Source organism: Chionomys nivalis, chromosome 8 (assembly GCF_950005125.1).
Source record: "Chionomys nivalis chromosome 8, mChiNiv1.1, whole genome shotgun sequence".
NCBI classification, from domain to species: Eukaryota; Metazoa; Chordata; class Mammalia; order Rodentia; family Cricetidae; genus Chionomys; species Chionomys nivalis.
Genome location: NC_080093.1, coordinates 16,729,919 through 16,745,825, shown reverse-complemented (window position 1 = coordinate 16,745,825; position 15,907 = coordinate 16,729,919). Strand labels below are relative to the sequence as shown.

At 44.1% G+C, this 15,907-nt stretch overlaps 1 protein-coding gene across 1 annotated transcript in view; it reads left to right on the top strand.

Annotated features, from left to right (window-relative positions):
• Positions 1–15,907, top strand: part of Abcc2 (ATP binding cassette subfamily C member 2) — a 60,606-nt gene that overhangs the window by 29,266 nt on the left and 15,433 nt on the right. The window contains exons 14-24 of the mRNA XM_057777204.1: positions 51–135; positions 826–892; positions 2,270–2,396; positions 4,758–4,934; positions 6,397–6,564; positions 8,555–8,735; positions 11,212–11,338; positions 11,607–11,742; positions 12,900–13,119; positions 13,260–13,414; positions 15,735–15,890. Of these exons, the coding sequence (XP_057633187.1) occupies positions 51–135; positions 826–892; positions 2,270–2,396; positions 4,758–4,934; positions 6,397–6,564; positions 8,555–8,735; positions 11,212–11,338; positions 11,607–11,742; positions 12,900–13,119; positions 13,260–13,414; positions 15,735–15,890 (1,599 nt within the window). The remainder of the gene's footprint in view (positions 1–50; positions 136–825; positions 893–2,269; positions 2,397–4,757; positions 4,935–6,396; positions 6,565–8,554; positions 8,736–11,211; positions 11,339–11,606; positions 11,743–12,899; positions 13,120–13,259; positions 13,415–15,734; positions 15,891–15,907) is intronic.

The following is a 15,907-nucleotide window of genomic DNA, read 5'->3' as shown; positions in this document are numbered from 1 at the left end:
GCTGTGTTACTGAGTGCTCTGTTCTTAGCATCGCTTGTGCTCTTTTCTAGGCCAGTGTTTCTATAGAACGGTTAGAGAAGTACTTGGGAGGGGAGGACTTGGACACCTCCGCCATTCGCCATGTCAGCAACTTTGGTAAACACATTTGGAAATTATTTTTGCAAATTATTCATCGCGCTGGCGCCATACTATTTACAGGCAGGAGCTTAACCGCAGCAGCTAATGAGAAGGAAGAGCTGGGGATCCATCTTAAATTGATTAGACTTCTATCACAAGCAATCCAAGCTACGTTCTCACCTAAAGGAAAGTGTTTGGCCAGATTTCTAAGCAGAACACAGTTGTTAGCTGTTCTGAGATAAACAGGGAGTCCTGCAAGTGACGTAGAAAACAGAAATCAGGCTGGATAGAGGGTGGGAAGATAGCTTAGGGGTGAAAGAGCAGATGGGTTTTGAATTGGAAGGCATCATAGCCAGAGTGAACAGCCGATCTGGAGTCTGAAGTGGGGAGGGCTTAAATAAGAAAGTAGACTCACACAGAGGACTAGGTGATAGAGGGCCAGGGGTATATTGTGGGGGGCAGGGTGCCAGGGCATCTAGAGGTCCGAGGACTCTGAGATCCCACGTCTAGGTCCCAACAGGCAGGCCACTTCCCGTCTCATCCCAGCAACTCTCATAGCACCCTGCTGGTAGCAGCTCAGCAACCAACAGAGGTGTTTTCAGGGGCTGATAGAGGAATCAGAGGCGCATGCGTGCTGAGGAAAGGCTGGCGGCCACACGAAGACCTGCGTGTAACTAAAGAGAGGGCTCTTTCTCCCCCTTTCAACAGATAAAGCTGTGCAGTTTTCAGAGGCCTCTTTTACTTGGGACCGGGACTTGGACCCCACAATCCGAGAGTGAGTTTGTCCCCTTGCTTTCTCTCTTTCTTAGGATCCTCCTGCTCTCCCTTGTTCTTGGAAGATTCCGTACAGTGGAACACCAGAAAAGACTATTGTATTCGCTTGGATACTGGTTTAGGCTAGACCCTGGAGGGAGGAGCTGGGAGCAGAGGTCCAGCCTTCTCCCATGTGTATAGTTCTGCTTTCATGCTGTGAGTGTACGTCTCTTCAGTTGAGAATCCATGAAGATATTTGTCCCCCCAGATAATAGGTGGAGAAAGCGCATGTCCTGAATGAACTTCAGAATCTAGCTTTTCTCCCCAGACGGGAGCTGTTGCCATCGATTTTGGAGCTGCGTGTGTCAGTACACACCAGCAATCTTAGCATCCCGGAGGTTCAAGCAAGAGGATCGTGAGTTTGAGACCAGTCTGGGCTATCTGGCAAGACTTTGCCTAAAAAAGGGGCGGCTACTGTAGCTGCTGTTGAGTGCACTGCTGTATGTAGGTGCCTGTTAAGACCTCACTGTTTCAGACTCCAGATCCTCTGTTCACTCTGGCTACGAATGCCTTCTGATTCAGAACCTGTGTGTCCTCTCACCCCAAGCAAAGAACTCTATGACCCCCTACTCTTCTCTTCTATTCCTCTAGCCTTGAAATGCACTCTGGGATCAGCACCAGGATTAGTCAGAGCCAAGGCCATTGCCCTAAACCTCGCAGCCCAGAGCTTTCCTTTGTAGAGAGGAAACTGCACATAGTTCCTGCTTCACTATTGCCGTCTAGAGTAGATTTAGAAAGACTATGTGGCAGGTTCCTGATGCTCCAAGTGCTTTAGGGACTCAAATAGTCAAGGTGGCACAGAGAGTTTCTGGGATTCTAGCCCCAGGTAGACCCCTCCCCATCCAGAGAAGTCAGACCTTCAGGGTTAGGTTAGGGTTAGGTAAGGAATTTGCTTCCAGCAAGTATCACCCAAAGAATAGAGAAATCTGGGAAACATTAAGCAACAAGTTTAGTTTAGAAGCAAAATCCAACTTAGTCCAGAAAAAGTGACCTTTCAGAATTGCCCAACCCAGCAGTGTCAGAGTTGAGAGCTGAACCAGATCAGGCGCCTAGGCTCCAGAGAGGGTGTTGTTCAACCATTGGTCCTCAGAGAACCGCCCCCAGGAGAACTGGTACTGTTGCAAAGGCACTCTTGACACTGACTGCTTTGGTGAGTTTGAGTGCTAGAATTCATTCTTCAGTATCTCAGAACTGAAGAATAATAAATAAACACTCTGGGGTCTTATACCTCTATGGCAAAATTTCTAGTCTTGAGGGGGAAATGACCTAAAAACAGATTTTCTGTACAAGCCAAGTAGCTTGAACTACAGCTCCCACCATGAACACTCCTCTCTTTCAGTGTGAACCTGGACATAAAGCCAGGCCAGCTGGTGGCTGTTGTGGGCACTGTGGGCTCTGGGAAATCCTCTTTGATATCAGCCATGCTGGGAGAGATGGAGAACGTGCGCGGCCACATCACTATCAAGGTGAGTGGAAAAGACCTCTGACCCCAAGCGTGGGCCTTAGTGCTCGTTCCCCATCTGGGACAGTCCACTCGTGCATGAGGTCCTGGAGATAATCTGGTATAATTGTGGACTGTAGATTCTCTGCCTCTCCCCAGTCCTATACAACCAGACTCTGGTTATAAAACCTAACATTATAGAATATCTGACAATCAAATAAGCTGTCCATGTGATGCATACCAAGGTATTGAAACTGTTGACTAGAGATGTCTTCCTTAACAGTGTAGGCATTTCTGCTGTAAATATACATGTGTGTCTGGCAGCCCCCCATTTCTGCTATAAATATACATATGTGTCTGACAGCCCCCCATTTCTTCTGTACATATACATGTGTGTCTGACAGCCCCCCATTTCTGCTGTAAATATACATGTGTATCTGATAGCCCCCCATTTCTGCTGTAAATATACATGTGTGTCTGGAAGCCCCCCATTTCTGCTGTAAATATACATGTGTGTCTGACAGCCCCCCATTTCTGCTGTAAATATACATGTGTGTCTGACAGCCCCCCATTTCTGCTGTAAATATACATGTGTGTCTGACAGCCCCCCATCTGCTAAATTGTACAATAAAAGTAAAAGGACCTAGGAGAAAGTTTTAAGAGGTTACCCAAACCTAACTTTGAAGGACTGGAGAGATGTCTCAGCAGTTAAGAGCACTTGCTGCTTTAGCAGGGTATGGGTTTGATTCCCAGCACCCACAGGGTAGCTCACAACCATCTGTATCTCCAGTTCCAAGGGATTCCGTATACTTCTGGTTCTCTGGACACAAGACATTCATGTGGTGTACATACACACACATATAGGCAAAACATTTAAATACATAAAATAAAAATAAAACCAGTCTTTAAGCAACAGCAAACTTTGTAACCAGAGTACCAACAACAAACAATAATGAAATCTGTAATGGCTATAAAATCAACACTGGCATTTGTACCTGGCATCATGATTAGTCCTGAGCCCTCACTGATCCTCTGTCCCCAGCGATGGGAACTAAACCCTATATAGACTAGGCGAATGCTCCGCCTCTTCGTATTCCAGCTGTCTCTTTGCTTCAATCCTTTCCCTGCCCCATGTGAGTGCATGTGTGTACTTGTGCCACACTGTGCATGTTAAGAAGATAACCTCAGGTGCCTCTCTTTGTTGTTGTTTACTACTATGGGTACCAGGTTAGCTAACTCGCAAGGCCCTAGAAGGAATGCTACTGCCTCTGGCTCCCAGTTGCCCTTAGGAACACTGACTTCATTGACACATACTACTGTGTCCAGCTTTACATGGGATCTTGGGATTAACCATCTCCACCATCCCCTTTTCTTGCTTTTTTTTTTTTTTTTTTTTTTGTAATAGGTTATAGCCTGTCTCAGAGTGTAGCCAAGACAGGCCTTGCGTTTGTGGTCTGCTGCCTCAGCCTCCTGAGTAGCTTTTATGACAGACGTTATGACAGACGTGTGTCGCAATGCCCAGCTCACCTCCTTCTTTGAGAGCAAGAATTTTAAATATGTTTCCTCAAACACAATATTAATTATGGTTTATTGGTTTATTTGTTTGAAACCAGAGGAAAGTGGTTTCATGGCATTTTCATCAACTCTCTGAACTTCTCTGAGTTATATTTACAGAAAATCATAAGCAATTTTCAATCATTAAACCAGCCTATTTGGACACAAGAACTTTTCAACCTCTTCAAAGCTTTTCTTTTTAATTATGAGAAAGTTTGTGCCTGATTGCTTTACATTAACCTGCTTGGAAACACCGAGGAAACATTTCCTCTTCCACAGTATGCCAAGATAACTCCCTTGTTTATCAGTCTCCGATGAGCCAATATACGTTTTTTAAATGCACTATAGCAGAGACAGCTACAGATTTATTACAGATTTAACTTTGTCTCCTAATTCCTTTTGGGAGACTTTTTATTGCTAACTCAAACACAGGCATTGCTCAGCCTCTGTCCTTGTTGTGTGTTAATTTCAGCCACTTGGGTTTTCTTCCTAGGGGGTCATCTAAGCCATTGAAAGGGTTAACATTGTATTAGTTCCAACCAAGTCATTGGATTTGACTAAAACCCTGTTCTGAGCAGCATGCACATTCCTTCTGATTTTCACGGTCAAGGGAAGAAAATGATGCTATAAAAAGGTGTGTGGGGAGGAGGATGGTTTGGTGGTTGAATACTGGGTCTTACTTCCTGATTCTCACATTAATAAACACCAGATGCTTGGGAAGCCTGGGGTACAGCTCTCCAAACCTAAGCTCTGCCGGATCCTTGCCACTCTTAGCTCCAGCCTCCGTTTCTGTGACTAATGACTGTCACCTGGTTTGACCGTTACTATTTAGGGCACCACAGCCTATGTCCCTCAGCAGTCCTGGATTCAGAACGGGACCATCAAAGACAACATCCTCTTTGGATCGGAATTCAATGAAAAGAAGTACCAGCAAGTTCTTGAAGCTTGCGCTCTCCTCCCAGACTTGGAGATGTTGCCTGGAAGAGACATGGCTGAGATTGGAGAGAAGGTACTTGGGGCAAGGGAATTTGAAGGGTACAGAAATAATTGAAGAAAACCAATGAGGATGATAGGGGGGAAAGTGTGTTAATAAATCATAACAGTCACAATCACACAAAACATGTTTGTAAGACTGCATACTTTATATAAATATCTCTGAGTTATGATCCAACCTGACTGACCTGGAGCTTATTATGTATGTCAGACTGGCCTCAGACTCACAGAGAACCTGTCTCTGCTACCCAGGTCCTAGGATTAAAAGTCTGCACCAGCAGAACTGGCCTCCAATGTTTTAAACATTGTACCTGAAAACAAATATAAGAATTTATAATCTAAATCAAAGCTAATAAGGCGAAGGAACCAAAAGACTGAGTTTATTACAGTGACCCAGAGTTGACTTGTGCCATTAAATACCTTTAATAAAAACTGATTTTAGACCAGGTGGTGGTGGTGCATACTTTTAATCCCATTACTTGGGAGGCAGAGGCAGGTGGATCTCTGTGAATTCAAGGCCAACCTGTTCTACGAGTGAGTTTCAAGACAGCCAAGGCTTCACTGAAAAACTCTGTCTCGAAAAACAAACAAACAAAAAGCTGATTTTAGCCAGGCATGGTGGCACCCCTTTAATCTCAGCACTTGGGAGGCAGAATTAGGCAAATTTCTGAGTTTGGGGCCACCCTGGCCTACAGAGTGAGTTCTAAACTGCCAGGGCTATACAGAAGAACCTTGTCTAGAAAACAACAGCAAAAGATGTTTTTTTTTTTTAAAAAAAAGAAAGAATTGATTTGAATAATTATATTACATCCATTGGATATATATATATATATATAGCATAATTTACTTAGAAAATTTTGATTATTACATGTTTAAAATATTTTATCCCCCCCCCTTTTTTTTTTTGATTTTTCTAGAACGGGTGTGTCTGTAGCTTTGGAGCCTGTCCTGGAACTAGCTCTTGTAGACCAGGCTGGCCTCAAACTCACAGAGATCTGCCTGCCCCTGCCTCCCGAATGCTGGGATTAAAGGCGTGAACCAAAACCAACTGACTCCTTTCCCCCCTTTAAAAAAGTGAACATAACAATCCTCTGAGGGCAAGGATCTTGAGGCACTAGGAGATGAGTGAAAATACAATTCTAGAGTTGTCTTTTCCTTGAAGTCAGGAGCCACACTGATTGAATGGCTAAGTGGCAGAGACTCTGCCTTTGGGTCTCACAGGGCAGAGAGTGTCAGAAGTAGTCACTAAGTAAGCTGCACGGAAGAGAATAGTAAGTTGGACATGACTAATTATTAGGGCTAACGTTACTTCTTTGAATAGAAGTGACTGTTCATATAAAGAAACAGGACATATGAAAGCCGTGGACATATGAAAGCCGTTAAACCTTGCTGAGGTGAACGTCTTTCTTCCCCTCCGTGTCAGGCAGTGCAGGGGGGGACTAGGGTGTGGTGCTCAATAGGAATTGTTTCTTCTTCAGGGCATAAATCTCAGCGGTGGTCAGAAGCAACGAGTCAGCCTGGCCAGAGCCACCTATCAGAACACAGACATCTATATTCTAGACGACCCCCTGTCGGCTGTGGATTCTCATGTGGGGAAACACATTTTCGATAAGGTCGTGGGCCCCAATGGCATATTGAAAGGCAAGGTAAGAAGTTATCCAGTGGGCTGGAGAGATGGCTCAGTGGTTAAGAGCATTGCCTGCTCTTCCAAAGGTCCTGAGTTCAATTCCCGGCAACCACATGGTGGCTCACAACCATCTGTAAAGAGGTCTGGTGCCTCCCAGCACTCGGGAGGCAGAGACAGGCGGATCTCTGTGAGTTCGAGACCAGCCTGGTCTACAAGAGCTAGTTCCAGGACAGGCTCCAAAACCACAGAGAAACCCTGTCTCAAAAAACCAAAAAAAAAAAAAGAGGTCTGGCTGCAGACATGCACACAGACAGAATATTGTATTCATAATAAATAAATAAATAATTTTTTTTTTTTAAAAAAAAAAAGAAGTTATCCAGTGGTGAAGGCAGGAAGGGAGGGCTTGGGGTGTTGACATACACATCTCAGAACGGTATTGTCCTGAAGATTTTCTTATTATCTTCTTCCTGTCAGACTGGTCTCATTAAAAGTCTGTCCCTTGAAGACTCCCATTGTGAAGTCATGGCCTATCCTGAAATTGACTAATAAGAGGCTGTCTCTGTTGCTCTAATATTGAGTCTCTTAGGATAATGGGGGGGGGGGGGGTTAAACCTGTGAGATCTATATCTTTGTCCCTCTGTTGATGAGAGCATTTTTCTTAGCAAAGGCAGGGAGATGCCAACTGTATTTGGCTGTTTCCTTCAAGACTTCTTGACTGCTGCTAGCAAGAAGATGACAGAGTCGATGAGGCAACCTGCTGTCCTACCAAGACCCTTCGTCTCTATCTTAGCTCAATGGGTCTACAGAAATTCATTCTTCCTCCTGTCCTCAAGACCTCCTTGGTTTTATTCACTCATAAACTATAGCAAGTTTATTGAAAAAACAAACTTGAAAGGTAGTTGGCACAACCTACAGTGGAAACCTCAGAGGAATACCCATGTCTTCCCAAGGGACTTGGGAAAGGAACCAGGGGTTTGCTCTGAGTGGAGACAGAAGGGATGAATATACCCTGGATACCTCAGGAAGACTCTAGATGCTGTTGGACTGTAGGGTGGAGGGCAAATGCAGGGACTTAGGTTATCTCTCCGAAGCCCATTACAACCCCGTGTGCTAATTCAGCTTCACTGTTGGCCAATCAGTCTTTCTGTGAGTGGAGTTCCTGTGTCAGCAGCTGTCTTAGGGTTCTTGTCGATGTGAGAGACATCATGACCACAGCAACTCTTGTAAAGAAAAACATTCAATTGGGGTGGCTTACTTACAGTTCAGAGGCTCAGTCCCTTATAACCGTGGCAGGACATGACGGTGTCCAGGCAGACATGGTGCTGGAGAAGTAGCTGAGAGTCCTACATCTTGCAAGCAGCAGGAGGTGGTCCTTGTATCACACTGAGAAGTTTGAGCATATATGAGACCTCAAAGTTCACCTCCACAGTGGCACACTTCCTTCAATAAGGTCACACCTACTCCACTAAAGCCACACCTCCAAATAGTGCCATTTTCTTTCAAACCATAATAATCAGAATAGAAATACAAGGTGCCAGGAAGGCCTGAATAAAAATAATGTTTCTTATCCCACAGTATCCCTAGCTTACTGAAAGATCTGGGCAGTTCTTTTTTTATACAGTTGATTAGCTGGTAAGTGACAATCTAAGTGAGAAGGGGCAGTTAACCAGTTATCTGTCTGTAAGAATAGGTATCAGTTCTAGGGATTCTCTTAGCTCAATCTTGTTGTTCAGGAACATTGAGGAGAGCGTGTGTCAGGCAAACCCGTTGACACTACAGGAAAAATAACTGAGTAGATCCACGAGTCTAGCCTCATTTCACACACAGGGTAAGGTTTTAAGGTGAAATCCTGGGAAGAGAACATAAGGTAAAAAGAGTCACGCAGTTGGGGCTGGACTCTGATGCAAAGCCCCGGTGTGAATGGTCAAGTCTGTTTTTCCCTTTGTAGAGCAGTCCAGGGAGGATGGTGGGCACAGAGTAATCAGAGCAGTTCCCTGTGACTTTTACAGACTCGCATCTTGGTGACTCACAGCATTCACTTCCTTCCCCAAGTGGATGAGATTATAGTTCTGGGGAACGGCACTGTCTTAGAGAAAGGATCCTACCAGGATCTGCTGAGCAAGAAAGGAGTGTTCGCTAAGAATCTAAAGACATTCATGAAGCATTCCAGGCCGGAAGGAGAGGCCACAGGTATGTGAGCAGGGTTGGAAGAGGATGGAACTTGGTGTCCTAGTGGGAGGGAAAACCAGTATCTATATCCTAAACTATCTAGTATCCAGGGAACTACATTTGGGGCCTAATTGCCCAGAGTTTCAAACTTCATTCTTCTGTGTTCTGTGTCTCTGTAAAGAAACACAGAAATTGAAACTCTGCCTGGGCCAAGTGAGTGGTACTTCCTACTCCCCTACCTCTGATATGCAACCAACAGACACTTCAGAGTGTACAATGGATATTTGAGTGAGTAATTCCTATGGAAAGAAAAACAGTGGTGTCAGAGACCCAGTTTTAGGAATGCCAGGCTTCTGTTTACTCAAGTTCCAGTTTGTTTGAATTAGTTCTGAAGTCTAAAATTAGCTGTCTCTGTGACTGAGAATACTATTCCTTCTCTAGGGTTAGTCTGAGTAATGAAAAATATTCTAGCATTATTTCTATTCATCGGAAATATACAGGTTAAGCAGAAATCATCTTCCTGACCATCCACAGCTATATGTGTGCCCAGTAGATGGAATATATATATATGAGATAAACACACAGGCAGTGGGAAAAATACCCATGGCTGTTTATCATGGCACATGAGAAAAGTTACAGACAGAAGCAACCAGTCTTCAGAGTCTGTGGCCCTGTAAGCCTTGCTTGATGAGGTTCTCTCCATGAGAGCGTCACTCATCTGGTGGGTTGACACCTGAATTGGTAATTGTCATCTGTTGTATTTTCTCAGTGGCCTCTGGTAAAGCCCTTGCTACCAGAAGCTCTCAACACCTGGCCTCTTTTTAATTCTTGTATTAGATAGATAGATAGATAGATAGATAGATAGATAGATAGATAGATAGATAGATAGAGATAGATAGATGAATATATATGTATATATAATAGATATAGGAATATATGTATATACATATATATTCCAGAATACATAAATAGAGTCTGTTTGGTCTATATACTATACCTGTATATACTTAGTATTAGACAATCAATCGGGGACCTCTTCCCTGTTGAAGACCATTTCTCCTGCTCTCAGCATTCTCTGATTGCCTGTAGTTATTTGTCTAGAGTTGAGGCCCCATGGGCTTTCCTCTTCCACGTCAGCATATCCATTGGTGCTGTCATTGTTCAGGTCTTGTGTAGGCAGCCATGTTCACGAGACTTCATGGGTGTGCCTGTTCCTCTGGATCTTGCAATCCTTCTCCTCCCTCTTCTGCAATGACCCTTGAGCCTTAGTGTCAGGAGTTGTGCTATAGATGTATCAGTTGGGAATGGGCACCGCACAATCTTTTTTTCTCGACATTTTGATCAGTTGTGATTTTCGTTAATGGTCTCCATCTGTTACAAAGAAAAGTGTCTTGGATAAGGGGTAAGAACTACACTTATCTGTGAATATAAAGATGAATATTTAGAATGCAGGTAGGGATTACGCTGGTTTAGTAAAATTATGGTTGTAGGTTTTCCATAGAGATCCATGACCTCACTTGACCCAAGTGGACAGGTTTCTAGTACCAGGCACAATTTCCCTCTTGTTGAACAGGCCTTAACACCAATAAGAGAGCTGGTGGTTACTGCCAAAGGTGTATAAGCCAGTGCTGCACCCTTAGGGCTCTCATGCTGTGCTGGTCACTGTTGTATTTCATATTCATCGTAGCTGGGTAGGACTACTGGCTGCTTCCCTTCCTTGGAAGCCGCATGGTGCCTCCTGGTACATGAAAGCCAGTCTTCAGGTTATCCTGGGATAGGGCTGTTATGGACAGTGCGAAACCCACTTACTCTATCGTAATTCCTATGATTGGTTTACAAGCTATATCAGCTGAGGAGAGAGAGGTGGAAATGGGACATATTAAAGTACCGTAAGGTTTCCAATTACCAAGATTTTGTCATTTAAAAAAAAAAAGATGTTTGATTTTGGTTGATTTCAGAGTCTTGGAAAGAGTTGTGTTTTTGGCAAACCTTCCCACCTCCCCACCCCCCAGCATTCTCATTGCCAAAGAGGAGGAGTTTCTAGAGATCTTTGCATCAGCATTCCCTCGGTACCCATGCTGCATTTCAGACCTTATTTCCTTTCATTTTCAAATGCTTTCGTAAGTCCTTCGGTTAATAAAAGTATGTTGAATTACTTGAACTTTAAGATGAGTGTTTCTAATTCTTAATACTCTCTTTGGCTGATTCCGTGGATGGTGTCTGCAGCTTATTCCTGTATCTCTAAAGCTGTTTCTTCTCCAAAGGAACTTAGATAGCTCCAGAGGTTTCCTTCTCCTTTTGACCGTTCTCTTCCGGTGGGTTATTGACCCATCCCTTCTTTATCCTCGCATTCTCAGTGAGAATTTATGAGGTTGAATATTCTAACATGTATACGTCTGAGCTCCCTCGATCCACACGATGCAGGAGGACTTTTCTCTCCTTAGTCACAGTGTTGCGAGTCCTCTGTTATTCCCTAACTTCAATAATGTCTCCTTAGTCAATGATGATAGTGAGGAAGACGATGATGACTCTGGGCTGATACCAGCTATGGAGGAAATCCCCGAGGAGGCAGCTTCCTTGACCATGAAGAGAGAAAATAGCCTCCGCCGAACACTGAGTCGCAGGTAGCCCATGTATTCGGTTGGCAACTCTTACAGCTTCTTTAGTCCTATTTGGTCTTTCTTCTTTCCGTGTGGACCTTCTCTCTACACAGAATGTATCTCAGGAACACTCTTGGCTCTTTGTTTCCTTGGGTGGGGGAAGGGCTAGGGTCATGGCAGTTCACTAGCCCTCGTCTCTGAAAGCACTTCCAGAGTGGCTGTGACACCTGCTTGTGGGAAGGTCCTTGGGAAGTGTCCCCCTGCTCAGGGTGTTTTCCTTTCTCTACTTCAGCTCCAGGTCCAGTGGCAGGCACAGGAAGTCCCTCAAAGACTCCGTGAAAATTAAGAATGTGACTGCCTTGAAGGAGAAGGAAGAACTAGTGAGAGGCCAAAAACTAATCAAGAAGGAATTTATGGAAACCGGGAAGGTAAACACCACACGCAGAAAGTACTGCTCCAGGGGAAATCAGGCTTGGAATCTGAAAAAGTTTGGAAGTTAGTTGAAACTTAAACATGTATCTACTAGAGCAACATGTTTGCAAATCTTCAAATTCAGTGTTTAAATGCAAACAGAAACAGAGACTTTCCAGAAAATCATGTCTCCGGGCTGGAGAGATAACTCAGCAGTTAAGGCTGCTCTTCCAAAGGTCCTGAGTTCAATTTTCAGCACCCACATGGCAGCTCACAGTTAGATGCCCTGATGCTCTCTCCTCGTGCACCTGCATACATCCAGATAAAGCACCTGTATACATAAAGAGTAAATCTTTTAAAAAGAAAAAGAAGAATGAAGGATAAATGTTTGATTCTACTCTTACGTGTGGAAACAACAAAATTAATCTGAAGTACAGTTGTCAGTGCTAGGAAACACTCATACATCAGACCCAGAGCACTTGACTCAAGTCAACGAAACTTAAAACCACAAATTCCAAGGTCTTAGTAAATTCTGACCTCTCCACCTGTTTTATGTACTTTGTTCATCACATTTAAATGCTTATTCATAACCTGGTTCACCTCGCGTCATACTTAGCATTGATATATTATCCTGCCCACATGTGGGAATGGTGATGACAGACTATTAAACGCTGCTTCCCACTTTTCCAGGGGACATCACCTCTCGAGTTAGTGAGCCAAAGCCCCATAACTAACAGCAGCTTGTGGGGAAGAGGCTGCTTTCTTAGATCTTATACTTCCACTTCCAGTGTAAGATCTTGCACATCACTGAGGTAAGTTAAGGCAGGAACTCAAGCAGGGCAGGAATCTGGAGGTAGGAGCTCAAGCAGAAGCTGTGGAGGAAGGTTGCTGCCTGGTTTGTGCCTCATGGCTTGCTCAGCCTGCTTTCTTACAGCACACAGCCCTACAGCCCAGCGGTGGCACCGCCCACAGTGACCTGAGCCACCCACATCAGTTGTCAACCAAAAAACACACCACAAGCTTCTCTGCAGGCCAGTCTGGTGGATGCATTTTCTCAACTGAGAATCCCTTGACAAGAATGATTCTAGCTTATGTCAAGCAGTCTTCCTTGTGGTTAATTTTCTACAACATCTTACCCAAAGCCCTTAGGGTATTGTTGATGGTGTCTTTGCAGGTAAAATTCTCCATCTACATGAAATACCTACAATCAGTAGGATGGTGTTCGATAACCTTTATCATCTTGGGCTTTGCATTGTACTCTATTTTTTTTATTGGATCTAACCTCTGGCTGAGTGCTTGGACCAGCGACTCTCAACACTTTAATGGCTCTAACTATCCAACTTCTCAGAGGGACATGAGAATTGGAGTCTTTGCAGCTCTGGGAGTGGCACAAGGTATGTCTGATGGCTAGGGGAGACATCTTCATGGACCTTGGAAATCTCCTACAACTCAGGAAATCCTTTGCTGTTGTATCCAAGGCACAGATCCCCAGGAGTCTGTTGCATGGGGCTGACCGTATCGGTTCCGTTTCCAGGCATCTTTGTGCTTGCTGCAACTCTCTGGAGTGTGTTTGCTTGCAACCATTCATCAAAAACTTTGCACAAGCAGCTGCTCATCAACATCCTTCGAGCACCCATGAGCTTTTTTGACACAACTCCCACAGGCCGGATTGTGAACAGATTTGCTGGTGTAAGTATCTCAACACACTGGGGTGCTTAGATGCTGAGGGTCTTTCTGATTTTGATAAAAAAGAATCCTCACCCAACTCTGCAGTTTGAGTTCTTAGTCTACTTAGCATGCAAATATTTCTGGGATACTTCTTGTGAGGTCTCAAGAATCCTAGGGGTGAACATCTCTGGCCTTTCAGTAGCTCACCCTCTAGTGAAGGAGAAAATCAAAGAAAAGAAGGATTGTGATATGATTGAAAAACACCAATAGCATGTGCAGAGGTGTCTGGGGGACAAAGGAATGGCAGAGAAAGAGTACTGGTTCAGCCTGGATAGCAAGGATGGGAAATGTCAGAAAAGGCGAGACTTGAGTTAAATCACTACAGCAAGAGAAATAGTGAGGGCTGTCGTGGGGAGGGGAGTGGGCAGTAGAAGCGGGGTGAGGAGGGTCATTCTGCAGAAAAGCGTAAGTGAAAACACACTCACTGTTCATAAAGTTAATAAAAAGAACTGTAAGAAAAATCTTTCCTTAGCCTGTCTCCATTCCTAAAACTTCTACATTTGATACTTTGAGAACCTCTGAGGTGGGTCTGAGTTTTGGGCTGAGATATCTGTATTTGCATTCTCAGACATTGTTTCCATCTGCATAGGTTCTGGGACCACACACATCAGTCATTCCTTCCCCACCATCAGTTGAGTCCTTTCAACGAGCCTAGTACCACGAGATGTGAAGATGGCTCCCTTCATGGGTAGACCTAATTCACTGGTTCATTTAAACACATCTGAAAGGGAAGTTTTAGGAATAGGGACAGGATCCAGACAATTCTGAATGATTTTGAAGCCCCTTCAGCACAGCTTTTGGTTATGGTCTTAAGGAAGGGAAGAAACATTCTATAAGATATTAAAAATAGCTCTGGGTAATTAATTATTTGATCTTGCATTGGCTACATGAAGGGTGCGTCATAGCCTTCAGTGAGGACCTGGGGACAGAGCAATTGCTTTGAATGTAGACAGGTGGCCGTTCCCAGTTCTCTTCTTCCTGCAGGGTAGAAATAGTGAACACGTCATTGGAGACTGCTTAAATAGGCTATCCACTGGTCAGCTGAAAGTAAAAGGCACACACTTTGGATGAAGATATTTCTCAGAAGCATCTTATAAACATTTTAGTCTTTCTAATGTCGTAATATGTATGATTCGTCTTCTGGGAAAGGACACAGAAGGCTTCCTGTGAGTTAGTTGGGCTACAGTCAGATTTGCTGACTGCTTCTACTTCAAAGATAAAACTCATAATCATATAGTAAGTTTTGTTGGAGAGAGGTATTATCCCAGGTCTATGAGGAAATTTGATGTGAGGTCTTCTAGAAACAGTGACTAAGTCCTTAAGAGAAGAGAGAAAGGAAGACAAAAGAGGTAGAGAGTCTGTCCTAAATAGGGATCAAAAATGATCTTCGTCAGACTGACAGCTAATGAGGGTTTCGCCAGCCCTGGGTGTGGCTAACATCTGCACGCTGATGTAGAACTTGGGAGTTGAACTAGATTCAGAAGTCATGCCCAATTCAGAACTCTCGTGGGAGGCTAGCATCCCTGGCAAATATGGGAAATTCCAGAAATAATTTGGACTTGCCTTAGTACGCACATATAACTAATATAGAGAATTAATATAATCCTCCAGGAAAGCTGGGCAAGGACAACCCAAGATATAAGCAAGGCTTTCTGAGTGTGTTCCAAATCATCCACCCATCTGTTAGTTTTTCCAATTTATTTCACATGACATAATACAGTATGGTGGTTAAACCCATCTTTTACCTTGGGTTCCTGGGTTGGGACACTGAGAAGCCAGGAGATACATTCAGCCCCCTTCGCCTCTCCCCTTGAAACCCTATGTTTGGCAGAGGAAACAACTTCCCAGTACATGAGGGGTCCTTAAGTAAAGTTGGAGACAAAGCTTGTGGGACAGAGTTTAAATAAATGTCTCCAAGGCCTGTTATGTGCTGGACGCTCTCCTGGGCACTAGCATCACAAGCTGTACCGAGTTGGTTTGGCTAGGGGGTTTCTCTGAGAGGCTCTGGTAGTTTACAGAGTGTGGTTTAATGAAGAGTGGAAATCCAGCACATCGACTGAAAAAGCTGAAGATTATTGCCATATATATTTGGAAGAATTTGAAAAAATAAGGAATTCACAGAAGTGTGAACAGTTATTGGAGAGACCAGTAGAATCTATTACACAGGGGTGACTTGAAGAGATTGAATGACAAAAAAGCTCCACATTCCAGGCAGGGGCCAGGAAGAAGAGCAATGTCTTAGAAATCCTTGGCTCACTGTCTCTCCTCCTTGCATGTCCAGGATATCTCCACTGTGGACGACTTGCTCCCCCAGACTCTGCGGAGCTGGGTTATGTGCTTATTTGGCATAATTAGCACTCTCATTATGATCTGCATGGCCACTCCCATCTTCGCTGTCGTCATCATTCCCCTTGGCATCATTTATGTGTCTGTTCAGGTAAGCCTGGGTGCAGC